We start from the raw sequence: 27635 nt of genomic DNA, 5'->3' as shown, positions 1-27635 counted from the left end.
CCAAGGTGAGTTTGTGTAGTGGTTGGTAGGTTGTTTCTTCAGTAGAAGAGTCTTGGTTGTTATTCTAACTGTGGAAGGAAAACCACACATCCGTTCTATCTGTGCTTCCTTCCTCGATCAGGACCTGTTCTGTCCTTTCCAGAAGAGCAGTGGAGATAGATTGAGGAGCGAGAGCTGAGTTAAAGGAAAATAAGGGTTTTGCGATTGTCGCTCTACATTGTTGTCATACTGAATGAAACTGCAATTTGTGAGTGACTGTCATTCATTTTCAGTGAAATTTGGTGATTTGAGGTGACATTAGAGACTGCAGACCACTGATGATCAAACTTTATTCAAATGTGAATGCGCTAACAGCCAATGGGAGAGAAGACAGTGGAGGTCTCATGATCTGCTGCCTGATACAGTCGGATGCTTTCTAGCAATTTAGTGATAAGCCGATAATTATTTTCATGTTATATTTCATGTTATAAAGGCTTTGGTATTGGGAACACACATTCACTATTACTACGACTTTAACTCTTAATTTACTGCTTATTCATAGTTAGTAAGGTAGTTGTTAGTGTTTAAGTTCAGGTATGAGGTAGGATTTAGGGATGTAGTAGAATAAGGTCATGCAGAATAAGGCATTAATATGTGCTTTATAAGTACTAATAAACAGCCAACATGCAAGCCAATATGATACAAAAAACTATTATCTGCTGATAACTGATACTGTATCAATATATTGTCCACACCTAATTTAAATGCTGTGTAAATCAGTGTTATTTTAGTATTATTTATATATTGTTATAATATTTATTAATATTTTAAATTGGCTTTAATTTTATATTTGCAGTTTTAAGTTTAATTAAGTTTTAAAGGCTCTAATTAGGGATCAAGGATCTAATTTTTATATCAATTTTGTTCTATTCATTTTAGTAATTCAACTTATTTTATTTTAGTTAGTTACAAAGGCAAAATTTTATATTTTCATTTAAATGTATTTTTTCTTTGTACTTTTTATATTTAATTTTATTTCAACTATATTTCAATTAACAAAAACATTTATTTTTTTTTAGTTTTAGTTCATAATAACAACACTGCTGTGAATGCACGTTTATGTATTTCCTAATTTTCCCCCAATTAACCCCCATTAATCTTTCCATTATAACATTAGAACAGTACTGTGCTGTTTTAATTAGTTTTCTGTATGATTAATGTGTTTAAATATCAGTTGGGCTTTGCAGTATGGGTTGGCTTCTATGTCTTTCAGTGTGTTTGAATGACCGGTGCCCCTTTCAGTCCCCGAGAGCCAAGGTGGCCTTTTATCACAGGAAAGTCTTGGAGGTGTGTGGTACTCCAAAGAGCAGCTAAACTAACGGATTACGTAATACAGTTTAACGACTTCTTATGGATTGGCCAAATACAGACACGCTGCAATTGAGAAACCATACACACTTAGAAATGACTCATACAAGACCAGTAACCCCTTACGTGTTCTTGAATTCACCTTTTGGGTTTCTAAGATTTACAGACTAAACCAGTGGCAGAAGCATAACTTTTCCACTGATCTGAGGTCTTGATGTCAGTCTTTATTTTGCAGAGACAAGAGTTTGACGCCATTTAGTCTCTCTGTGCTAGTGTTTGCTTGATCGCTTCAGTGCATTTAGGTCAGAGTCTCAGGAACCTGACAAGAGTGCTGGAGATGAAAGCAGGTCCAAACAGGGCATTGAAAAGCAGATAAAAGAGAGCAGCATGTATATCTGATAACACAAGCATCCAGCATTTCATCTTGCACTCTTTTGTAGTCCCTTAGGACACTATTCCAGGGCGGTAGATGCAGTATATTGGACTTTATATAGATCTCGCACATCTCTAGACTTCTTGATTTGATCAGATACTGTGGTTTGATATTTTAGTGTAACACCTTGTCTACACTGAACACAGTGTTGCCGAGTCTGCAATTTTCCCGTGGAATTGGAATACTTTAACACTGTTGCCGCAGGCTATTTTTGATATCCGTGAGTTGAAGCGACCCCAAATAACATAATATTTTGCCCCTGGAATGCGAATTTTACCAGAGGAACCCCTCCAAAAACATAGATTTTGACCCCCGGAACGCGATTTTTATGGGGGACTTCCCTGAAACGCGATTGGGCTGGTTTTGGGCTAGTTTTGAGTAGCGGGTTTTGTTGACTAGACATAACAGTTGCAAAAATCCATTTGTTCTTTGTGTCAGAAGTAGCGTGAGCCCTTAAGGTACTTCAGAAATCAAATGGGGCATCAGTTTACTGTTGGAGATTTGTTGCGCTGTGCTGCATCCATTGTAGACAGCATCACTGATTATAATCGGTTCTATTCGCCGTTCACATCCAGTGTAGATGCGGTGTAATGCCCATAAGCATTGCATTTTAAGAGAAACGAACCCTCACGCTATCCAAAGTGGATCTCCAGGGGTCGCTTTGTGATGCTGTTAAAAGGTTAAACTTTGTCAAACACATCTGAGAACTCTTAATTTTGAATGCAAGGGAAGATCAGTCCCTCCAGAAAAACGCGGAATTTTTTTGTGATTGTTGCGGGCTAAAATGCTTGATTATGCGGCACGTTTTGTTAAAATATCCCGCGATGGAATATGCGGGATATTTTTGCAATTTAATGCGATGAAATTGCGGGAACTTGCAAAAACTGCGGTTGGATGAAAAACAGAAAAAAATAAAAGGTGATTTTCCCCCAACACCTTGTTCTCATTAGGCTACTACTTTAATGTAAAGAGTAATTTCCTATTACTTCCTATGATAAGCAAGCATACGAAATCACAGAATATTTAAGTTCTCATTCTGTTTTATTTCAGACCTTAATTAACACATGGCTCAAACTTTCAAAACATTGAGTCAAACAAGTTCTGTAGCTTTACAAAAGGAATATGAGTTTGTAGAAAGGCGCTATATAAAATAAACGTATTATTATTAATATCCAACAACTTCTATAAAAATGAATAAATAAAATATTTTTAAAAATGTGTGCTTCTTCCTGCCTGCTTCCGCTGCTGCTTTAACCGTCCTTGGCGGTGGCAAAGTGAAAGTGGTTTTCCAGCGTCAACACGCAGTTGCACGGAGTGCAAAAATATTTTGCCACCACTGTCATGTAACACACCGGGAAACTGCTTCGCGCGGTCTTTTGCGCTTATTTTTATTGGCAAATGAGAATGATTTGTGTGCTTCATCATGGTTTCATGCATAGGCGCCGATCCCGTGGGTGCTCGGGGGCTGGAGCACCCACGGAAATGGTCGAGCACCCACGGAAAAATACGAGATATTCTCCATTGATTTTAACCAATAGAAAATCAATTGGAGCTTTCAGACACTATCTTCACCCTTTTTTATAGTTTATTTAAGGCCGTTTATATGGCAATATTTTAATGGCAAACGTCGAGAGCGCATCCAAGTGATGCGCGCGAGCACAAATGACTCTGCTCTCGATCATGCGCGCGCTTAAACTCTGCTTGCATGAGATATCAGCGAGAGCATGACTCGCGACAACACTCGTGAAAAGAATGTGCTTTTTGGGTCGAAATTGTCATATTGCTGCACGGATATAATGCAAATAAAACATCAAGTTGACGTTGATTTGAGTTAAATAAGAAGCGAACTAGCGCTGAAACGTGTTGTTTTTGAAATCATGCAAGTATACACGTCAATCTATTGCTTGACTCTTCTTTCTAGGGAAATCACTAACAAAATGCACACATACATTTTCCTGCTCTTGATATACAAACATTAATTTCTTTGAACTTTGAGGAAAAAAACGATTTGAGGGCAGATTCGAACCACTGATAATAATAGCTGGACCTCTGACTGTATTAACGAAAATCCTACCACTACACTATTAGGGAACGCGAAAACTGAAAGTGGATTTATCTGTAATTGCAGATGGTGTTCACGTCGCGTAATAGACCCTTTTCACATGACGTCACACAGCTTCCGTTAGGACTCGAAGCAGTGTATCCTCACTTCCGTCAGCATAGTGGAATACTAGCGCGACTCGAATGAAGTGCACTCAATATTTGTACATATGCCACAAATGTGGTTAAAGGATGACTGTAGTCGCCCAATTTCATGTAAATTCAAGGTGAGGTATTTGGCAGCCGCAGATCTCAAACAAACTTACCGATCGGTGCGATTTGCTGCTCAAAGTCGGAGGAGTTGAATACGTACTGAAGCCATACATGCACTTTGCTGTCTTTATTGCAGATGAAGCTGTTTATATTTGTGAAATAAACGCATGTTTCCAACATTTACGTGCAGTAAAAAACTATTCATTCAAACCTTAATGCACTACTTATTTCAGTGCCTACTACAGGCCTATGTACAATGAAGATCAACATAAGCTTATTCTTTTTAAATATCAAAGTCTATTTTTATACTTTTATTTCGATAAATATGGCATACATAATAATACAAATTGTTTAATATAATACTATTTCTACATGAAGACTGTTAATGTTGTAAAAACTGACTCATGTACATGGCATTTTTACCATAGTAAAAAAAACATTGTCATTCGTCTCTTTATTGCAGAACAAGACCGTCGCATACAAAAATATACAGAGGATTTACAACAGTACTCATTGTTATAGCAGCAAATGAACAAAATCAAATTATTTCTCCAGGGAATAACATTAAATGAACACATAGGCTACTTCCGTTTTGTATTTTCAATACACTTCTTACAAATTATACAATCTTAATATATTGCAGCAGTTCAGTTTAAACTGGTATGATGTAAAATGATCTAAAATCTTCACACTATTAATTCTTCGGAGTATTATATGTGGACGTGTTACTTCCAGATGTCCATTATTTGTAAATAAATCTCACAAGAACAATATCCATTATCATATAGCCTACCAATTTCTAAAAATAAAGATTTAAGATAAGATAAAGACAATATTCTTGTTATTCCAAATAGGCTAACAGATTTGTTAGTCACAATCGTTGTGATAAAACTCAATTCAATGACAACATTGCTAAAGTTTCTGCTCGTGGAAACCCTAACCAAGGCAGTTACAGAAAGGAAATAATAAATATCATTACCAGAAGAAGCCGACTGTGTAAATCCTTGACATAAACCGTTCGCAATTGAAGTTATTAAAGCATTTTCCCTAGAAGTCGCCGGCGCGAAGGTAAGACGGAACAACTGATACACTGCTTTGCGGATAGGCGGAAGTTAACTGACGTCATTGTGAAAAGGGTCTATTACGTCACTTCACAAGGTTCCCATGGCAATAGGGGGAAAATAATGGCGCTTTACTAGTGTGAAGTAAACGCAACATTTTTCAACTTTCTGCTAAGATATATGTGACTTTTTTTGCAACGAAAATGCAGGGATTATGAAATCATGCTAGCCCCGCATATATTTTGCTTGCTGAAATCGGCAATTTATGCGGCGAAAGTGCGGCGTATTTGAAAAAATGCGACCCCTGCATAAATATGCGGACTTTGGCTGATAATGCATGAAATCAGGCGATCGCATAATCGCGTTTTTCTGGAGGGACTGGAAGATTGCATATTATCTAAACACCCCCTGAAAAACTCATCCAATCGGACCTAATTATATAGGGTTTGCCTAGTCGTAAAATGTAATTTTGTACTTCTGTTGATCACAGGTCAATATTTAATGGGTGATCTTGTTTCTGTTTTATCCTAGATGGGATGCATCCTTTACATCATCCGTTTCGGCTTCCTCAACTGTGTAAGTTCTGTGACTTGGAGGTCTCCAATTGTAACGGCACCGGCACCTGTGACACCAACTGCAGCATCACGTCCATCTGTGCCCAGCCTGATGAGATCTGTGTAGCTATCTGGTATGTCACTGTCAAAGCCTTGTTTTTTAACTTTTTATCATGTGTTTAACATCTGTTGTACTGTATGCAAGTGTGAAACATCTGCTTTGCACAACAGTCAAAAATCACAACTGCATCTTGTTTACAGACATTATTCTCATTAAAAAAACATGAAATCAAAATTACCCTCAATAAATGCCTTTCGTCTCATATGTTCTAATGAAAGAAATTTTTATTCAGAGTTTTGCCACTTTTGAAACAACTTCTTTTCTACTGACATAACCAAGGCCAAATGGTTAGGGGGAAAATAATATTATCCAATAAAAGTCTAATACTTCATAATCCAGTACTAAAAATGATATCAAGTATCTTGTTTAACTCTGAAATATGTGACATTGAAGTTAAATGAGCTGTGAATACCATTTCATGTTGTCTTTAATTATGGAAACAGTGCAGTTAAAAATAGCAACAAGTCATTGCTGTATCTAAGTGCTTATTATGTTTACTGGTGTAGCAACAAAGGGATATGCAGTTTATATTTTATTGTCAAAGTCAATTAAAAAAGTAAAATAACAAAATTGTATTTTGAATTGACAAAATGACTGTCATTTGATATCATAATCCCTTTAATCACAGTGTAATTGTATTTGTGTCCTCTTTATGACATCAGGAGGAAAATTAATGACAACACCACGATTGAGACATTGTGCCACAAACCCTCTGAGCCCCTCTACGGCATCATGGTGGAGAACTACAACAACACCAAGTGTGAAATGAGAAAGAGGATGTCAAACAGAGGCCCTTTCCACATCTGCTCCTGCAACGCCGAAGAGTGCAACGACAAGCTGATATTCACACTCCGTTAGTTTCCCTCTTCATTCCTCCTTCTTGTCTATCCTTTTGTCATTGATAGAAGTGGTTTAGGATAATAACTAAAAATTGTAGTTTCAGACCATTGTGTCCTTGAGAAAGGTACTTCAGCTTGACAGGCCCAGACCGAATCTGCAGGATTGTTTTCTGTGCTGATTTTGAATGAAGAGATGTGGAAAACTGCAGGAATAGATTTAAACATGGTAATTTGTTTAACAGAGCTGAATAGTACATGTTTATTTGTAGATGAAAGTATAATCAAATTATTTCAAGTCAGCATGACCCTATTTACTATGTTTATACATGTTCCTTGTCTCAATGTTTTATTCCAAAGAAAAAATATGTGATGTCATAATTTTTCATCAAAATCATCATTGTCTCTGAAGTGACTTTCCTTTTTTGACTTTTAAAGGTGCTGTAAGTAATGTCATGCGTTTTTAGGCCAAAACATTTTTTGTCACATACAGCAAACATCTCCTCACTATCCGCTAGCTGCCTGTCCCCTGAACACACTGTAAAAAAACGCGGTCTCTGTAGTCGCCACAAGCTCCGAAAATGGCAATAAAAACAAACTGGTCCAGCCTGGACCTCAAAATATAATAAACATGCTCCAGCCAATAGCCGACAAGAATGATTTCAAATGCGCGTTCATGACTGTTCCAGGAAGCACGGAGGGGAGGGGGAGGAGGAGGGAGGGTCTAGCTAGCCTCTGTTTTGTTTGACAACTCTTCGAACGTTAACAGAAAGTTACTCCACCCAGGATCACTTAGAGCACCTTTAATTATTACAAAACTTTCCCGCCAGTCACCTGGCTCCATTCTGGTAACACCCACTTTTAAAAATCCAATCAATTACAGATCAAATTAAGCCCTGCCCCCCATGTTATTTTTTTCTCTTGTTGAACATCCTGTTTCATTCTGAAATACAGTAGGATGCGGAAACAAAGATTTACGGAAATGGCACCATTTAGATAGCCTGGATGCCAGCCGAACTTAGGCCCGCCCACAACATTTTGAGGTCGGGGAGTTCGGTCTGGACTGATCCGTAGAGGAGTAATTATGCCCGAACAGAAACTGTTCGGACCAATCACATTGTCAGGCGATGATTGACAGATTATCACCAGAAACGTAATCAGCCACGTCATCAAAGAGTGCTTGGGGAGTTTGATTGACAAGCGATCTAACTAATCAGAACGCCGCATCCGCCATTTTGTCCGACAAAGCAGTCAGGAGTTAGAAGATTAACCTCGGTGGAGTTAAACTTGAAAAATTGTGCATATTGACGTCTTTCCGCGTTTGAAACAACATTCATTCTCATGTTCATTCATGTTTATTTGATGCTATAAATGGACTAGTAGGAAGAGATGATTGGTTCACGAGCCTCTTGAGCTGAGGCGCTACAGCAATCTGTCACGGTCATGGTAACAAGAGCCACAAAACGGTTTTTATTGTTTGAATTTTTTTAATAACTACACAGTTTGAAAGCTGGGATTTTGTTTAATATCATAAGTAACCTGCTCTGTCTCGTCTGTCGATGTGTTGCCAGTTTCCTCTTTGCTCCGCGATGTATTTTCCACTCTGTGTGGCGTGACAGCGCCACAGTTTGTCGGACAAAGCAACAGTAACTAAGGGGGGCGGGTCTTTGCGAAAGGTCAATTAGTTTACCACAATGATGGCTGTTGAAGAACTGAGATGTGTAGATTCCGCCATCGCGTCCGTTATAGAAGATATCGACAGCGCATTAATTTTAAAAAAGGAACAGAGGACCGCGATCAAGGCATTTGTCGATGGGAAAGATGTCTTTGCCGTCCTTCCTACGGGATTCGGCAAAAGTTTGATTTATCAGCTGGCCCCGATGGTCGCTAAGAAGAGTTCTGTTGACAACTATGCGTCACTCAACATACGCCACTTACTCTGTAGCTCTGATTGGTTGTAGGTCTATCCAATTGAGGTCTTTCCTGGATCGGTTGAAATACGCCGCCATAATCAAAGCCCAATGGAGCAGTATCAGACTCATATTCGAACTAGAATTGAGTATGACCACATCAGGCTACCATTTAGATGCCAAGCAGTGTTATTGTTAATTAAAACAAAAACTATTAAAAATACATATATATATATTGTTTTTGTTAATTGGAATAAACCTGAAATAAAGTGTAATATAAATATTAGATGAAAAACACTTCATTAGAAATGTTGCTTTGACAACTAACTGAAGTAAGTTAAAGTAATAATAAAATTACTAAAATAAAATAGCTAAATGAAAAAAAATGAACTAATACAATGACAAAATTACTAAAACATAAACTAAAGTGAATACTGAAAATATAAAAGTTTAAGGTATTTCAAAATGATAATACATATTAGTATGTAAATAATGCAAAAATAACACTGATGGAAAGGGCGGGAATTTTACGAATGACAGTTGTTCCAATTCTATGGAAATCTGCAGAGTTCTGCAGTGAGTCGCAGATTCCGTGTGGGCCTGTGAATTGATAAGCGAAAACCAGAGCATTGCAACCTTTTCAGCCGTCTCATGTGATGTAGCCTACATCACACCTCTCTGAGGATTTCCATAGAGTTGGAAACGTTGTATAAATAATGAATTGTGTTTCAGCTAGTTTCAGTTTTGCTAGTGCTACACTTCACCACACTAGATAAATAACATTCAACTGAATATAATCCCAAACCCCTGCAGAACATGTTTAACTACAAGCTGAAACAGTCTGCATTAGCATACAATGCTAACTATTTAGCACTGGCTCATAACGTGTAGCGCGCTCTGGTATGTGAGCTCAGGTTGTCGTAACGTTCTAAAGCAGCTGCATTGTTGCTGGCCAGGCTGTGCTGTCTCAGGCAGACATTCTATTGGCTCTGGTTGTGTGGACGGCTGAGGATCTCAGACATGTGGTTTCCTGTCTGTGTAACTTGAAGCAGAGACATCACAACCACATGGCAAAACAGCTGTGTGCACTAGGCATGCTTTAAAATAACCTTATTTACCACTATTTGGAAAGTTTATAGCATGTTTCATACGTTTTAAAAAGCCACAATTTCAATTTTTATTCGAGGAACATCCACATTGTGTGTTTTTGTAAAACCTAAAACAGTACGTGGGGATTTCTGAGGTGCGGAGTATCCTGAGGTGAATGCGCTTCCTTTATTTCAGTATGTAAACACATCTATCGTAAGCTATTGAAGAGAGATGATATGATGTTAAATTGTGGATATAAGTTACAAAATATGGCTTTTGTTTGCAGGTGTTTGATGCCTGTAGTGTTGACTATGTAGGTAGGAGCAGTTGAGGGAGGCTGTAATTCCATCCGGTGAACGAGGCCTCATTCCCTGCCAGAGTGGGGAAGTATTGCAGGAAGTCCATGTTTACTTATTGGAACAGTTCCATGGCATATTTCTCCAGAAATGCCTGGCATTGTTTTCCTGGACCATAACATTTTTATGACATTAACTGTGAGCTAAGAGCCTGAGCATTACTGCGATAAGCTCCCCATTCTGTATTCGACTGGAGACGCCGACATTTCTTTCGACTTTATTATGGCAGCTGCAGGGTGTACACACCAGCTCATAATTATATCCTGCACAGCACGGCTCTGTCGTATAGCAATTTTATACATATTTTTTGCTGAATCAAATAAACAGAAAGTCACACTTGCACTAATTTTGGCCTAGGTGGACTTTTTAGGTGGAAAGTACACTGAAAACTAAAGGTGCCTCAAATATCCCTTTTCTGTACTTGGGAAACAACATTACATTTACATTTTACATTTATATATATATATATATATATATATATATATATATATATATATGTGTATATTATATAAGTAACATTTTAAACAATATCTCAATGAACACAAAAACAATTTCCAAAATGTTTTATGTAACATTTGTTTAACTTATAACATGAAAGTAAGGTTAATAATGTAACTTAGATTACACATTTTTCAGTTTTACTCAAATTAGGGTGATGCAAAAATGAATACACCCCACAACAAAAACTACTACATCTAGTACTTTGTATGGCCTCCATGATTTTTAATGACAGCACCAAGTCTTCTAGGCATGGAATGAACAAGTTGGCGACATTTTGAAGCATCTGTCTTTATCCATTCTTCAATTTATTAGGTGCACTGAAAGGAATAATATCAATATACATCATCTGTGCACGAGGTAGGGCCTTAAAAACATCAGCCAATCGTTTACGCGATCATCGCGTAAACGATTGGCCCTCTGGCTTGTCAATCACTGCCATGACATTCCTTGTGAGAGACGAGCGCGGCTGTGCTCTCCAGTAACTTTCCACACTCCACAGGCGCCGCATGCAGTGTTTTTGTCAGGAGACAGGAGTAACAACTGCAGATTATGAGTTACCTGCGGTGAGTCCGACATAATGAATCCACTAACACAACACAGCGAATGCCGGTGGTAAACACTCGTGTTCCAATACTCGTGCACGAGTTTTGGGAGGCGTTCCCTTGAAATGAGCTGTGAAGGAGGGGGGTTGTTCTTAGGCATGCGTTCATTTCAAAAACTCACTAACACTCTTTGGTTTCTCAGTCGACGAAAAGATCCTCTTTAGCACCTTTAATCATGAAATTATTCAGAGAACTCCCTCTAAATCTACTTTGTAAGGCTGTATAACTGTGTGTTCGCGGCGCGGCGCGTCTTGGACGGTGAGAGTGTCGAGGAGAGTTGAAATCAGGTTAACTTTATGGTAATGAGCTATGACGTGGTTCGGCGGCAACCAATTGGAATGTAGAGGTCCTCGCTTGAGAGGCTTCCGATTGGTTGACGCGACTTGTCATTTATTTTGACCCTCCCGTCGGCGGCGGTTTGAACGAACAGTACAGCGTTGTTGGCAGGGCGGCCAAGGCGACTGTTGACGCTCTCGCCGGCGGCGGTGTGAACGCACGGTAAATGTTCTCCATATTGGTCGCGATGGAAAATCGAACGGATTATCAAAATGTATTAATATTGACTGATTTATTGGTTTATCCAAAGTATATATCTCAGTGGGTTTGTATTGCAAGATTTCAGTTCCACATTCAGAGCCAGTATGGTGTTTTTCAAATTTGAATGCCGCATGACTGCTGAATATTTTAAATGAGAAACAGTCTGTCAGCATGAATACATCATTATGTCTTCTAGACAAAACTCCAGACAAATGAATAGAGCGAAAGAGGGAAATGGAGAAACTATGGTTAACTGTGGATTACTGTCATTAGTTTACCAAAAAAGAAAAAAATGAAATGTTGTAATGTAGTTTCTGCTGAAATGTATCTAATTCACCTGCAGAATATTAGTGCTGTTCCTCGAAATGGACATTCCAGAAAGGAAACAATGAGTGAAAGCACAAACCACAGAAACATTTTTGAAAGTGAACCACAGAAATGTTTGATTTTTAAAGTGAAAGTGATTTTGTAACAACATGTTCTACAGTTTGTTCAATTTGGCTCTGAAATGGGATGATGAGATATGAAGACAGATTGATGTCATTGATGATTGATGCAGACATATTTGCTGCTACTCTCTTCACAATGATGGCCATTATTGCCTGAGTGCTCCAGCAAGTGTACATTTGTTTCTAATAAGCAACTCGTAAAGCTTGTCAGGAGCATTGCACTTTTCATTGTGGTTTGCACACATGTTTTTCTGTTATTCGACTTGTAAACTTGATTGGCTCAATCGGAAGGAACATGAAGTGAATATGGAACCTTGGAGGCGTCTTGATTTAGAGGTCCTGGAAGCCTCTCGTGTTTTTTTTTTTTTTTCACAACATGCAATGCAACAGTGTATATACCATCACAGTGGCACACTGAACGAGATTCACACTCAACTAGGTTGTTGTAGGTCATTTCTGTAGTTTAATTTCCTCGGATTTCCTGTTTGTGTGCACTTTGATTTCTGCAACTAATTATGTAACACTGTTACATTTTTGGAATGTAACTGTCCGCTGATAGGCGCCTGCATTCAAATGCTCCCGCTCCCACTTTCAAAACTCTTTCAAATTTAAACACTCCCGTGTGTTTTGTCATTGTAGCCAATCACAGACATATCTGATGTGTGAACACAATGGCCAATCAGAGGTGTTTACGAATCTGCTCAACAGCACTCAAAGCGTCACATTTTTAAAATTTCAGTACCGACTTTGTATCGCGGTTGGTACTTTTGACGACACTATTCTATTTAGATTCAGTTTCCATAGACACATTTTTTTATTAGTTTTTGCAGATATTTTCTCTCAGCAACCATACATTAAATAAAAAACTACTCAATGAAAAATACATGTACATATACATACAAACATTATATATTTAATTATTATTATCATTTTATTTATATTCATATTATGCAATTCCAAGTAAAATAAAAACTTGTATACACGTATGTATGCATGTATGTATCTATGTATATACTGTTTATACTGTGTGTGTGTGTGTGTGTGTGTGTGTATGTATATATATATATATATATATATATATATATATATATATATAATGTGTGCTTATTTTGACACATCAGTGTCATCTTCACACCAAAACACAAAACGATAGATGCCAAAATATTCTTTCTCAGATCTTGTGGAAAGTACTCATTATTCTTTCCCAGGATGACAATCCAGGCCATTTGCCTGACAGGACAAATAAGTAGCAGCATGTGTCTGTGTCTCACTGGAATATTTCCAACCTGACAATATGTTTCTACTCAGTTGATCTTTTATCATAGGTTATTTTGATGGAAAGAAGAACATAAAGGAAAGGAAGAAGAGCGCAAACTGAGGATCAGTCTGTCTGTATAGACTTTATTTTCAACCTGTCCCTGACCTGCACGTATATATGCTGGCTTGCAAACACACCCACACTCACATGTTGAGGAATCTTGGCCTCCGGTTATAGAGCAGATAGTTAAAAGGTCTTAGTCACACCGAGAAAGCCAACCAGAGACCAAGACGGTGTTAGTGAGAGAGAGAAAAAAGAAAAGTCAGACTTGTTTGCGGTATGAGCCATGCTATAAAACAAAGCCGTAGTCATAACAAACAAACAGTAACAGGTCTGTCTTTTTCATATAGAGCATGTTATCAATCTTAGTACTCCACTTCAGGACAGGGCAAATCCAGAAGGCAATAATACAGTATGGGAATCCTCACTTTGAATTCTGACATTTTCAAAAGTAAGCTCACAATGTGCCCAGCCAACAAATCAAAGCAGGCAGAAGCTTGTTTGCTTGTTCGCAGTAGGGTGGAGAGAATTGGCCTGTCAAATCAGTAAACTTAAAGGATATGTGAAATGTCATGTTCGGAGATTTTATTAACTGGAAAAGTTATTGAAATCTTAAAAAGTCACAAGCTTTTTGTGAGTGCCATGATGAAAAAAATAATTGATAATTTTTTTATGGAAAGAAATGGCTTAAGATATTAACCTATAAATGTAAAAAAGTAAAATGTTTATTTAAAAAATGTATTGTAATTTATCTAAGTAAAAAAATCGTTAAACACTAAAATTGTTTAAATGCTAGTTAATATAGGCAACACAATTACAATATGAAAAATGTTTATTAATATTGAGTTTGTGTAATAGCTTTTTAAATTAGAGTTTTTTTTAAGTAAGCGCTAGATGGTGGCAAAAAAAAAAAAATTACATTTATTTTATAGATTTGGTAGAAACTTTTGTCCAAAGCAACTTGCACTGAATTTTTTCAATTCATGCATTCCCTAGGAATCAAACCCATGACCTTTGCCGTTGCTTGCACCATGCTTTGATGTTTAAGCTACAGAAAGGCAAAGGTAATGTAAACATAGGCGGAAATAACCAAATTAATATCTAATATTGACCAATACTGTTAAATTAAAAACTCAATATTCTGGATCCCCTTATAGGCGCAGTATGTACGTTTCTCTGCTAGAGGTCACTTTTTCGAAACAACAACAAAGGCATAGTCTGATGACACTGTGAATGAGCATGGAATGATTCCACTACACAGTGTCATCAGACTATGCCTTTGTTATTGTTTCGAATAGGTGACCTCTAGCAGAGAAACGTACAGTTGTCATCTTCACCTCCACAGCTGATGGAAAGCAATCCGACAGGTCTCAAGCAAAAATCATGTTTTATTAACGTTACTGTGGTATGAAGCAGGGCGGGGCCGAGAGCCGTGGGAGCGGAACAAGGCCGGTGGAGTGAATATATTGTATGGCAGAGAAAATGCTGTATTATTGTTACTTCAAATAAAGCTCTTTCTGATTATGCTATGTTAGCCACTTGACCAAATAGTGTTGTCTCTGAGGCATGGTACAAACATGTTACTCGCGGTAAATCAAGAAAATGAGATTCAAACAATAAGACTAACCGTGTTGAGCTATATAAGAATGACTAATATTCTGTCAATAAAGGTATCCAAAATCTCAAATCTAAAACACTTAATATATTAAAGCATCTAAGGTGTTTCCATTGGTTTCTACAGAAGTAAAACTGGAAATGGAGGGTAGCGCGGATATGACGTCACTGACAGGCGTCGCAATGACACGGGTCGTTACACTGGTTCAAATTGCGGATTTCTCTGGATTTAAACATTTGTTGGAAACATTTAGGATAATGTAACAAATCAACAAAATATATAACACTGTTCTAGTTTTTTGTTTTTGTTTTTTGGGATATTTTAATACAAAAATCTTATTTATTGTTCCTTTTAATTAATCCTTTTCCAGTAAGCATGAGCAATGGTAATAGAAATAGTGGTGCTTGTTAATGCACTAATAAGAAACATGCCTTTTGGTGTGACATGAGAAGCAATTAAATTTTAATAGATTAACTTGTGAGTCAGAGGCTTTGGAAAGCGTAATCCACTTGATTCTTGTTAAGACCTTGGCACAGATGTACAGTGATGTGTTTAACAGTAGAGCCTGCAGAAAAGTGCTTCTTATTAGCTGATAATGTCATGGACCACAGCAGTGTGGCTGGCATCCTGTTTTATGTGGCTGGAAAAGGCTCTGTGATTTCATGCATGTTTATATTGGTTGTTTGGCTGGAGAAGAGGTTTCTGCTGCTGTATGTGAAGGGTTGAGTGTTCCCTCTGCACCACACATCTATGCTTTATGTATGCGTTTGCTGACTGTTCTGTCTGCCAAACGCTTTGGCATTTATTGACGTTTTCCCTCTCCCAGTGTCGTGTATCCATTTCTGTTCTTTTTATGTCTGTGTCTCAATGATAAGGCGTGTCTGTGTGTTTGATGGAAGAATGCAGACAGACGAAACACTGACTCCACTCTCTGCCCACGTAGTTGGCAGGTCTCACTTTGTCTCTGGATTGAACCTGCAGCGCTAGGGCTTCCAAGCCAATCCTCCGGTTGGCAAGCGCACACCGTAGCAGTGTAAACTTTCCCTTGAAGGATGTAGTCGCTGAACAGACTCCCACTGTGTGAGCTTCACTCATGCTTCCTGATGTGGCAGGAAAAGCTGCTCACAAACTGAGTTAATGATTAAGAGTTCAGTCAAACTAGGTACAGCTAAATGGTTATAGCTGGAATTTGAAATGGCTCTAAATTCTGGACATTTCTGCTAAGTAGTTAATGAACCAATTCAGAGTGACTTACTTTGCTTTAGGACACAATGGTGTTACAAAACATCACTACTTCTTACTTCATAATGTGACATGATGCATTGAGATCTTTTATAAACTCCTAGTTTTAATCATTTATTGGTGAACATTTTGTAATAATTGAATTAATCTTATAATTAGTCTTATAATAATGAAAAATATATATATATATTAAATTTTATCAAAATAATAAAGATAGTAATAATTATTTTTATTATTTTAATTTTTTTATTCATTTGTAAATAAAATTAAATGTTATTCAATTAATTTTAATAAATAAATAAATGCTATTTTTTATTAACTTATTTTTATAAATGTTCCCAGTAATACTATATTGTTTAGCCAGTTTTAATTGGATCATTCATTAAATGCAAAATGCCTTCAGCCAATAAATTGTCGTCAGGGCAATTAAAGATTTCTTGTTCAACAAATGATCAGTTAGCAGCACAAGAAATATAGATTTGTCATTTATTTATTTCTTACACAGTTGATATGAGGTAAAGTCTTGACCTCTGAAAAACGTTTTGTTCAGGCAACTCTTTAAGGATAATTGGGACAACATATGGGGAATATTGTTTGTCTAACATGTGTTTTTATGTAGATTCATAGAAAATGTTTTTTGTAAAATGATCAAATTTCTTGGTATCGTAAATTCTGTATACATGATGAACTGTTACTTTTTTGAACTGTTAACTTTTTACATTGTATTGATTTATAAGATGTACATAACTAGTTTTGATACAAACATTTGCCTTGTGCTGTGTAGAGGTAAATGTTGTGACACTGTCTGCTTTCTCTCCAGCTATTGGTCCAGACCCCACGAATAACCAGGTGGTGTTGGTGATCCTGGTCAGTTTGCTGCCCCTCCTGGTTCTGGCTGTGCTGGTCATCGCCTCCTTCTACTGGTATCGCATGTACCGTCGCCGCAAACTTGATGAGTGGGAGACCAAGAAGCCATCCAAACGCAAGGGCCCCAAAGGCCCGCTGGACTGTAGTGACGCCTGCGCCATCATGATGGACGACGACCGTTCGGACAGCAGCTCCACGCACGCCAACAACCTCAACCACAACACAGAACCTTTGCCCATTGAGCTGGACCTTCAAGTAGGCAAGGGCCGCTTCGCTGAGGTTTACAAAGCCAAACTGAGACAAAGCCCCTCGGAACAGTTTGAGACGGTGGCGGTAAAGATCTTCCCCTACGAAGAATACGCATCCTGGAAGAACGAAAAGGACATCTTCTCGGACATCGATCTGAAGCACGAGAACATTCTACACTTCTTGACTGCCGAGGAGAGGAAGGTGGAGAAACAGTACTGGCTGATCACCGCCTATCACCCACGCGGGAACCTGCAGGAGTACCTCACGCGCCACCTCATCAGCTGGGAGGATCTAAGAGTGCTCGGGGGCTCGCTGGCCCGGGGTGTGGCTCATTTGCATAGTGACCACACCCCTTGCGGGAGGCCCAAAGTGCCCATCGTCCACCGAGATCTGAAGAGCTCTAACATCCTGGTGAAGAATGACCTCACTTGTTGCCTCTGTGACTTTGGGCTTGGCCTCCGTCTTGACAACTCACTGTCAGTGGATGACTTGGCCAACAGTGGGCAGGTAGATTCAGCATTCTGTCTGTTTACTGCAAAATTTTGTTATTGCCACAAAAATTTTAGTAACGCTTAGGTTTAGGGTCCAATTCTCGCTATGAACTAGTTGCTTATTAGCAGTGTTGGGGAAAGTTACTTTTAAAAGTAATGCATTACAATATTGTGTTACTCCCTAAAAAAGTAACTAATTGTGTTACTTAGTTACTTTTTATGAAAAGTAATGTGTTACTTTACCGGTTACTTGAAAAAGTAATCAGATTGCATAACTCAAGTTACTTGTAATGTGTTGCCCCCAACACTGCTTATTAGCATGCATATTACTTGGATATTAGCTGTTAATTAGTAATTATAAAGCAGATATTAATGCCTTATTTTCCATGACCATATTCTACATCTCTTAATCCTACCCAATACATAAACTTAAAGCGATAGTTCACCTCAAAATGAAGATTACCCCATTATTTACTCACCCTCAAGCCATCCTAGGTGTATATGACTTTCTTCTTTCAGCCAAACACAATCAGAGTTATATTAAAAATATCCTGACTCTTCTAAGCTTTATAATGGGAGTGATTGGAGGATGAGATTTTGAAGCCCAAAAAAGTGCATCCACTGATTATAAAACGTACTCCACGTGGCTCCGGGGGGTTAATAAAGGCGTTCTGAAGCAAATCGGTGCATTTGAGTAAGACAAATATCCTCATTTAACGCATCAGAAGGCCTTTATTAACCCCCTGGAGCCGCGTGGAGTATGTTTTATCATCACTGGATGCACTTGTGTTTGGCTGAAAGAAGAAAGTCATATACACCTAGGATGGCTTGAGGGTGAGTAAATTATGGGGTAATTTTCATTTTTGGGTGAACTATGCCTTTAACAACTACCTTACTAACCATTAATACACAGTAATTAGAAGTTTATTTGAGGCAATTTGAGAATTAGACACTAAAGTGTGACCAAAATTTTATATATGCATGCACAGTGTAGGCCTATATATTTAATTTCTTCAGAATGAATGTAAACTCAAGTCATTTGTTTTCTCTATTAAGTGATCGATCGATTTACATAAATCTTTTAAGACAGACCTACCATAAACTCTGAAGACTGTTGAAGCCTTTAGTCAACGTAATTTCAATTTAAGATCCACCAATCTGTGAACAAATGAAAGCGAGAGATCAGCAATGAAATAGATCAGCAGAGATCTTGTCCACCCGTGTGAATGTGAATTGTGTGAATCGTGTAATAAAGCCAGGCATCTTATTTATTTATATTTTATCTTATTTATTTTTGCAATAAATTTTAAATATAGTTATTATTCTTCCAACAAATTACTATAAATCAATGGTTTTATATTATACCATTGTTTTTTTATTTATTTACGTCAGTTGCATTGTTTTATGGGATTGTAATTCCTTCAAATAAAAAGCAATTTTTCCTAATTTTTTTGCTTAAATTTTACCTCTTTGATTTCAATAATGAAGTTTGTCACCTGAAGCAGCTTAACTTACATTTTATCAGCCCCAGTGCATCAGACTATTTAGATTCACATGCTTTTATATCTTTGTAAGTGCCAGGTAAAGCGCTGACGTATACGTAAATTTGTGCAGATTTACAGTGGCAGGGCTGTTGTCATAACTTGCAGGGAAAGTCCCCTCAGGCATCTCACCATGTGCAGATGTGTATGTATGTATGTGTGCCCTTTGTACAAACTGTCTGCTCAGATTTATGATTCACAGGCTAAAAATGAAAAGACAAAAGGCGCTGAGTGAATCAGTAATGAACTAGCTAACAATCGCCTGACTCTGATCGTCTTTCCATACCCAGAGTGCTTTGATGTTTGTCAACCTTCTGCTGGTCCCAGGCAGTGACCCTAAACACATTCAAAGGGAGTTTAGATTTCAGTGCTGAGGTTGTTTAATTTATCACGTTTTAGTTTTGTTGGTTCATCTGTGTGACCTTTTGTACTCTTAAAGTGAAGTTGAGTAATGAAGTGAGTTGTGCATGTTTTAAAGATAAAGAAAAGGATGCAAAAGAAGCTTGGTACCCTCAAAACAGTTTTCTGAACAAAATCAATGAATGATTAGATGAATTTATAATCTGAATCCATATGGAAGGAGTGAGTAAACTTTTCATTTAGATCAATGTTAATGATAATAATAATAATATTTTTTTTTAAATAATACTTTTGTTTTTTACATTTGCATAATAAAATACTATTATTTTTATTATTAAAACTAATTATTTATGATAATAATAATTTATGTTGTCATGACATAATAGTTCAAATAAATGTGTTATTTTTAATAACATTTTCAAATTATAAATAATTATTATTATTAATAATTATTATTATATATTTTTTTTTTTTTTTTTTTTTTTTAAATTTAAAAATATATATTATGGTTATTTTTAAATATAACTAATTATTTATAATAATAATTTGTGTTGTCATGACAATAGTAAAAAATAAATGTCTTATTATTAATTATATTTTCAAATGAATAATAATCAATAATTATTTATAATAATTATAATATATAAAATAAATATATAAAAATATATTACTATTATTATTATTAATATAACTAATTATTTATAATAATAGTGATTTGTATTGTCATGACATAATAGTAAAAATAAATGTATTATTATCATTATTATTATTATTATTATTAACACTATTTTCAAATAATAATTAATTATACTAATTAATATTTGTTATAAATATAAAACAAATATTTACAAAATATATTATTATTATTATTATTATTATTATTATTAAAAGTGCTGTGTTGTCATGACATTGATAGATAGACAATATCAAATTATTTACAGTTAAATAAGTATTCTATTTATCTGATTCTCAGGTGGGTACAGCCAGGTACATGGCTCCAGAAGTGCTGGAATCGAGGATCAACCTTGAGAACATCGAGTCATTCAAGCAAACCGATGTCTACTCCATGGCCCTGGTACTGTGGGAGATCACGTCCAGGTGTAATGCCATCGGTGGTGAGTACAACCATCATAAAGCTCTCACTTGGAAACATTACTGTTATTTTGGCATTTCCCAAATCAATATGGTTAGTAAACTTGAGACAATGCTATTCTATTTCTATTCTGCCTGTAATTGTCCCTCAGGGAGAACAGGGATGAAAATAGGCTTGCTTTTTTGTCTGATTCTGTCAGTGGCATTTTGGTTTGTTTTTTTCTTCCATCATTGGGCTATTGTTTCAGTACACTGCATGGAAAGCCCATTGCGGCCCACACTGTGTTTTGACCGATTTGCAGCTTCCTGTTATTGGAGGAGTCGTTCTTTAACGAGCAGAGATGGTACGGTGTACTCACTCTATTTGGGGAATGTAAGGAATGTGTGAAATGTCAAGTGCTTCCTAAGAACTTTCCCTTTTTTGGTCAGGTGGGAAGATTCTTGGCACACCAAGATATAGGCGTAAACGACAATATATAGCTGTCACTCATTGACTATTTATGCTCTCATATTTATGAAATACAACAGCAAAAGTTGGAATTAGTTATGGCGGTGAATATAAACATAAATGCATGTGGAAATTGAGGAAGAGAGAGGGATTTTTGTTGTTGTGATCAGGGTTTTTCCTGCATTGAAAATGTTTCAGTAGCTGCACTGTGAAATGATGGTCCACTGAAGAAAATTTAAGTATCTGGCGTTTTTGGTTTTTTTTTTTTGTTTGTTTGGTTTTTTTTGGCTAAGTGCTAAATGCTTTTGCATTTGAAATGGATGAAGAAAAATTAACATGTACTATATCCATGTGCCTCCAAATGAATAGATATTGAATCAAAATCGAATCGCAAGCTCATGAATCCCTTTAAATCCGCTCTGGGAATATGAGTGACAGTGTGCATGTATGAGTGTATTTGCAAGTGTATATTGTTTCTCTCCCTGTCCCTGTGCCTGTAGAGTTGTGTTACCCACATGCCCCGGCATGCCCTCTGTGGTTGACAGGGGTTGCAGGAGTCCTCCTGCCATGCTGCTTGGAGCTTATCTGAAGAGCTGGAGGTGTTTTCAGCCAGACAGACTGTCTCATTCCAGCCTGTGTTGAGGGGGGTAGAGACAGACATCCCAGGGTCTGTCTCTTCAAGCCCTTGCTCCTTTTTTTTTTTTTTACCAATGTTAAAAACCTGGGATCTCCTGCAAAAAGGGGTAAAGGAAGTTTTCGGGACATAAGACTGCAGAAAGTCAATGTGTGGGTGATGGTGAAATGGAAAGCTGTGGCTGCGTTGTTCTGCTGCTGCGGCTCAGTGTGTATGCTAGTAAGTCCTGAATTAGCACGGGGTGCGGCCTGCCCGGTCGAGAGTAGTAGAGCAAACTTGAGACGCTGCCAGTCAAGGAGAACTCCCTCCCTTCATCAGAGAAAGAGAGGAAAACAAGTAAATGGAGGACAGCAGCTGGCTAGCAGGTGGCAGAACCCCATGCAGGGTGGCCATCCATCAGTACAGGTCTCAGATTCACTGCCGCCACGCCTCTGACTGACTCAAGCTCTTCACAGACGTGCAGAAGAGTCAAGGGAATTGTGTTCTCATGATCCACCCCAAAAGACACTGACTGAAGCCTGAAAAAATCCTCCGGCAACATTGCTGCTGCATTGCTCTCTAGGCAACTTTAAAATAGGTCAAAGTGTTTAAGCAGGAATCTTACCTCCTGTTTGCCCTGATTGACTGTCTCACTCACTGTGATTTATGGATGTTTTATTTAATGAAAATAGTATCTCTTTTTATTTTTTTCTAAACTGTCAGTTTATAAAATCTTGCACAGTTTAACAATTAGCATTTTATTTATCCTAAATGCAATCAAATAATATTTTTAAACTTTTTAATTTGCTAAAATTAATGTTTGTCTGGAAATTATATTTACCTTGCACAATTTACCTTTTTTAACATCACAAGCTACTCTTCAACGATACTGTAGTTTTCTTAGTGACCAAGTTCACTAACTTTTGATTTTTGACTTTTTGATTTTGATTTGAAAATTATTGGGGCAAAATTGTTCAGAGTGATTAAAATAATGTAATAAAAAACTGTTGGACAGTCATGTTTTTTAATAGAAGTAAGTATACAAAATATATATTTATATTTTTTTAAATATTTTTTTTATTCATTATATAAATGCTTTTCAAATAGTAAATATTAAAATAGTTTGTTAACATCACTTTTTATTTTAGTTTTAGTTTTAAACTTTTTTTTTTTTTTTCTACGTTTCAAAGCCTATGTCTGGGACAATAAAACGTAACAAAAGTGAATGATGAAGGCATGATGAAAATTTTCCAAGAAAGTTTTACTGTGTTGCCTTATACTATATACTGTATAAGAAAAAGAAAAAAAGCTGTTTTTAATTTTAATAAAAATCAGCCTCTGGGACATAAAAGTGCTCAAGAATGAAGAAACACCCTTAAACTGTTTTTCTTTTTCTTCTTCTTGCACTCTTTCCCAGACAGAGACTCAGATAGGCAGGTCTGTGGAGGTAGCAGACAGTTAATCTAAAGGGGAAACTGTAGTAAAAAAGCGTTTCCCTGGATAGCGCTAGCTGGGCCCAGGGTGGGAGGCCTCAGCCGGCAGGACATCTGTTCCCAAAAACCACGGCATTCCTCACATAGCGAGTGCATTTGTGGAGCCTGGCCTCTTAAGCAAAGCAAAACGTATAGAAAAAGAGATGGAGACCAAAAAAGAAAGACACTAGGTGACCTTAATGTTGCAGACAGACGGCTGTTTGTCCTCATCTGCAGACTGCATGCATGCTAAATTCTCATTTTGGGGTCAGAGCCACAAACAGGGCACAGAGGACAGCAGAAATAGCACCACAGGGGTGGGAGTATTTTGTTTAAGAGCTGAAACAGGGGAAGTCCACTTGTCAAAAACAGGATGCGTTCGCTTGTGGAGTCAGCTTCTCCGCAGGGTCCCAATCACAGTCCTCTACTTCCTGTCCTGGGCTGTATGCTGGCCTAGCCCCTTCCTGTGGGCCCAGAGTGCAGGGCAAGAACCACAAAACATACTCTCCAATCAAGAGCAAGCCGCTCCAAAGTAAACGTACTCATCAACCATCATTTGCTGTAATGGGTTTTATATTGGCCACGAAGAGGACAATAACCGCTGTTTTATGGGAGGTTTTGGTGTTTCTTGCAGATTTTTTTTCCTGTTTAGCACCCCATGTTTGTGTGTGTTATCTATAGCTAGCTCTGGTCGAGTACTTGGCTATGGAGGCTGAAGACAGATATATGATTGGGCCTCTGCAGTTGCAAGTTTCACAAGGTCTGGAAAATCTGTTTTTGGAGCTCGCTGGCACAGTCCAGTGATTAGCCTCGTATTTCACCAATTTGTTTTCATGAACAAAACAAATGATCCACAAACTCAGCATTGTAAATTGTTGCCATTCTGATGGAGCAACTGATTTTGTTTCATTTTTCTCCAGTTGCTGCATTTACACTTTTTAGGTTTTTCAGGACTGGATAGAATTCTGAAACATATGAAACATGCTTTCCCCCCTCCGTCAGGGCTTGCTTCCAGCTTTAGGAGTTTCCAACTTCTTCTGAAATGCTCTAAAAGATCGACTCTTCATGTTTTTATAAGCAGATAGATCATAAGTCTAATAATCTGATTGTTTTGTGTCTGTCTTCACAGAGGTTAAGGACTACGAACCTCCATTCGGCTCTAAAGTCCGAGAGCACCCCTGTGTGGAGAGCATGAAAGACAACGTGCTACGAGACCGGGGCAGGCCAGAGATCCCCAACAGCTGGATGAAACACCAGGTAAAAGAGCATAGGGTTGTATTTTGATCTCAGAACATGGAAAAAAACAGCATATTAGCAGAGAGATAAGAATTTTGTCAACTTTTGGAAAGCGAACAGTTCTCCTGTGGAAAAATAGCTTTAGTTATATATTATAAAACGGATAGTTCCAACCCTTGATTTTTGATTGGTTGAGCCGCGTTCGAAGCTGTTGCAAAATTCCCATAAGCATAGAGCTGACCGAATTACATAAGTATCGCTGCGCCACTGAATGTGTTTGTTGCTGCTTCTGTCTCTTAGCAACGTAAACATATGATTGTTCTCTATTGATTTTGTTCATTAAAGCTTACTGCATTATGTAGAAGAGTATTGTGAGAAAAATATTGTGACATGTGACATGGACATTCATGAAGGACCATGAAGGACCATGTGACATGTGAAGTCTGGAGTAATGATGCTGAAAATTCAGCTATGCCATCACAGAAATAAATCATATTTTAAAATGTATTAAAGTGGAAAACAATTATTTCAAATTCTAATATTTCATAATGTTACTATTTTTACTGTATTTTTGTTCAAATGAATGCAGCCTTGTTGAGTATAAGATTTTTTTTTTTTTTTAAATCGTTAAAAAAAAATTTTTTTTGAACTGTAGTATACATACATTTTAACAAAAAATGTTATTTTTCTCTTGTTTTAAGGATGTTTAGATACTTTTGCTTGAAAACGAGATAATGAGTAAAGAGCAATTCACACAGAACATGTTTTTTCCATTCCACCGCTCTACTTTTCCATTGTTTTTCAATGTAAATGTGCTAGATGGACGTGTTTGACAACTCTTGCGTCACGTCATTTGCAGCATCTCATGACGTGGAGTTCTAAAAATGTGGTGCTCAAGTTAAGGTCCTGTCCACACAAACATGGGTATTTTTCAAAACCGCAGCTTTTTCTATGCGGTTTGGCCATTTGTCCACACGCAAACGTAGTAACGGTCGCTGAAACTGCCAGGGTGAAGATTTTCAGAAAATCCGGTTGCATTGTTGTCATGTAGACGGTGAAACCGAAGATTCTGGTTTGTGACGTTGGAACCGGAACCGGTAATAACCTTTTTTTTTTTTTCAAGTCCTCTGATTGGTTATATCGCCACCTGTTGGTTTGACATGCTCTTGACGACGCTTCGTTTTTTCCCTTCACTGACCTGCGTCTCACGTTTTTAACCTCAAAAACATGTTTTGTGTGAATGGCCTTTAAGAAAACAATTTTGTGCTTGTGCTTTTGTTTAATTTTTTTATTAGTTTGACTGTCAAACCAACCCCAAACTTTTGAACGGTAGTGTATACTGACTGACGAAAAGGGAGATTTAAAGAGGAAAAAACACCAGGGATGTAGAGTTTAGTTCTCAAGTTGAACCCAAAGATGTCGATTAGCTCAACTACTGTAGCTGTAGTTAACAGGCGTTTTCATCAAAAGACAAAAACTATGAGCAAAACAAAAGACTGTATTGTAGGCAAATACATGCTCAGACACTTTGTTTTGTCTCCAGGGTGTGGCTACAGTCTGTGCCACCATCAACGAGTGCTGGGACCACGATCCCGAGGCCCGGCTCACGGCGCATTGTGTGGCCGAGCGCTTCAACGACATGGACGACGACCTAGACAAGTTGTCCACCTGCAGCAGCTCCGAGGAGAAGATTCCAGAAGATTGCTCTGTGAGCGTGAGCGATGACAAATGAGAGCGAGAGAGAGGAAGGTCACTCTCTCTCTGCAAAAACTGAATGTTTGGATCCTTCCATTGAGATGGAGTTGGAAGAATATGGCCTTTTCATTAAGCTTTGTTTCATAACCAAAGATTTCATGCACTTTATCAGATTATGCATAGCTCACACTGAGGAAGGTCAGGCTACTGCGCAAGAGGAGCTGGACAGACGCTGGGTTTTCTCCTCTGACAGCTGACCAAGAGCCAAATGTAATCAGGAAAATGTTTTGCCTCGACACTAAAGATTCATAGGAGATTGTAAGACTTTCTACAGATCAGTTCAGGATTTTCTGGATTTATGAAAGAATGTGTTTGGTGAGAGATTTGTGTGTTTGTGTGCACGAGTGTGTAAGAATACTAGCGTGTGTGTGTGTGTTTGTATGTTTGGTGTTGCTTTTACCGAGAAGTGTATTGTTCTTGCTAGCCAAAGAAAAAGTATGTTGTAAATACTGTTCAACCCACACTATTGAGAGAGCCAAAAAAGGGAAGAATATGCTGTACATACCTAGGGCTGGGCAGTATATCGCGTTTGTACGGTATACCAATATATTTTTATAAACTAAATAGGATGAGGCAATACTGTTTATATCAATACGTGGTGTTTTCCTCAGTGCATCGCTTGCATTTCACAGGTATATTCTTAGAAGATCATGCATTTTACTGTCAGGAGTGGACGAGCCTTATGCAAGATAGACTTCACAGACTTCAGTGAACGAGCGCTGCCATGCGCCAATCCGTCAAAAATACAGAGATATGATTTTTTTTGGCCATATTGCCCAGCCCTACACATACCAAAAAAATTTGTTAATCGAACAGTATTTTTAAAATCACAAAACGCCTCATATGTTCACATATTCTGGGTATTGAATTGTGCCTCTCTTTTACTACTTTTTATGTAATATATTGTAAATCTTTGATTAAAATACATTTATGTACAGTATTGACACTAAAAATGGGTCACCTTTTTTATTTTGTTCATTGTGTAGTATTCTTTGAATTATGAGTTTTGGGAAATGTGTGACAGTTCCTTTCATATTAATGATGATTGACAGCCATTATTAACTGCAATACCGCTGCGGGTTGCAACAATGTTTTCAGTTAGTCTTAACAAACATTCCATTAACCAGTTGTCACGCACGCCCACTAGTTCAGTGTTGTGGGAAACGAACCTCTTTAATGAAAATCAGTTGTCAAATATGCCTCGGAGAACTGACACCTGCATTTCAG

At 37.6% G+C, this 27635-nt stretch overlaps 1 protein-coding gene across 4 annotated transcripts in view; it reads left to right on the top strand.

Annotated features, from left to right (window-relative positions):
* The window catches only part of tgfbr2b (transforming growth factor beta receptor 2b), a 32417-nt gene extending 5056 nt beyond the window's left edge, over positions 1-27361 (top strand). For 3 of the 4 annotated variants that reach the window (XM_048152269.1, XM_048152266.1, XM_048152267.1), the window contains exons 2-7: positions 5686-5842; positions 6492-6682; positions 17105-17907; positions 20766-20907; positions 24547-24674; positions 26197-27361. In XM_048152269.1, coding sequence (XP_048008226.1) covers positions 5691-5842; positions 6492-6682; positions 17105-17907; positions 20766-20907; positions 24547-24674; positions 26197-26385 — 1605 coding nt within the window. In that variant the 5' untranslated portion in view covers positions 5686-5690 and the 3' untranslated portion in view covers positions 26386-27361. Of the gene's footprint in view, positions 1-5210; positions 5299-5685; positions 5843-6491; positions 6683-17104; positions 17908-20765; positions 20908-24546; positions 24675-26196 lie in introns of those variants that run through there. The other variant, XM_048152268.1, reaches the window with a different exon arrangement.
* Positions 27362-27635: the final 274 nt, after the last annotated feature.

The sequence above is a fragment of the Megalobrama amblycephala genome, linkage group LG13 (assembly GCF_018812025.1).
Source record: "Megalobrama amblycephala isolate DHTTF-2021 linkage group LG13, ASM1881202v1, whole genome shotgun sequence".
Lineage (NCBI taxonomy): Eukaryota > Metazoa > Chordata > Actinopteri > Cypriniformes > Xenocyprididae > Megalobrama > Megalobrama amblycephala.
Note: the sequence above shows the minus strand (reverse complement) of the source record. Positions and strands in the feature narration are given on the sequence as shown.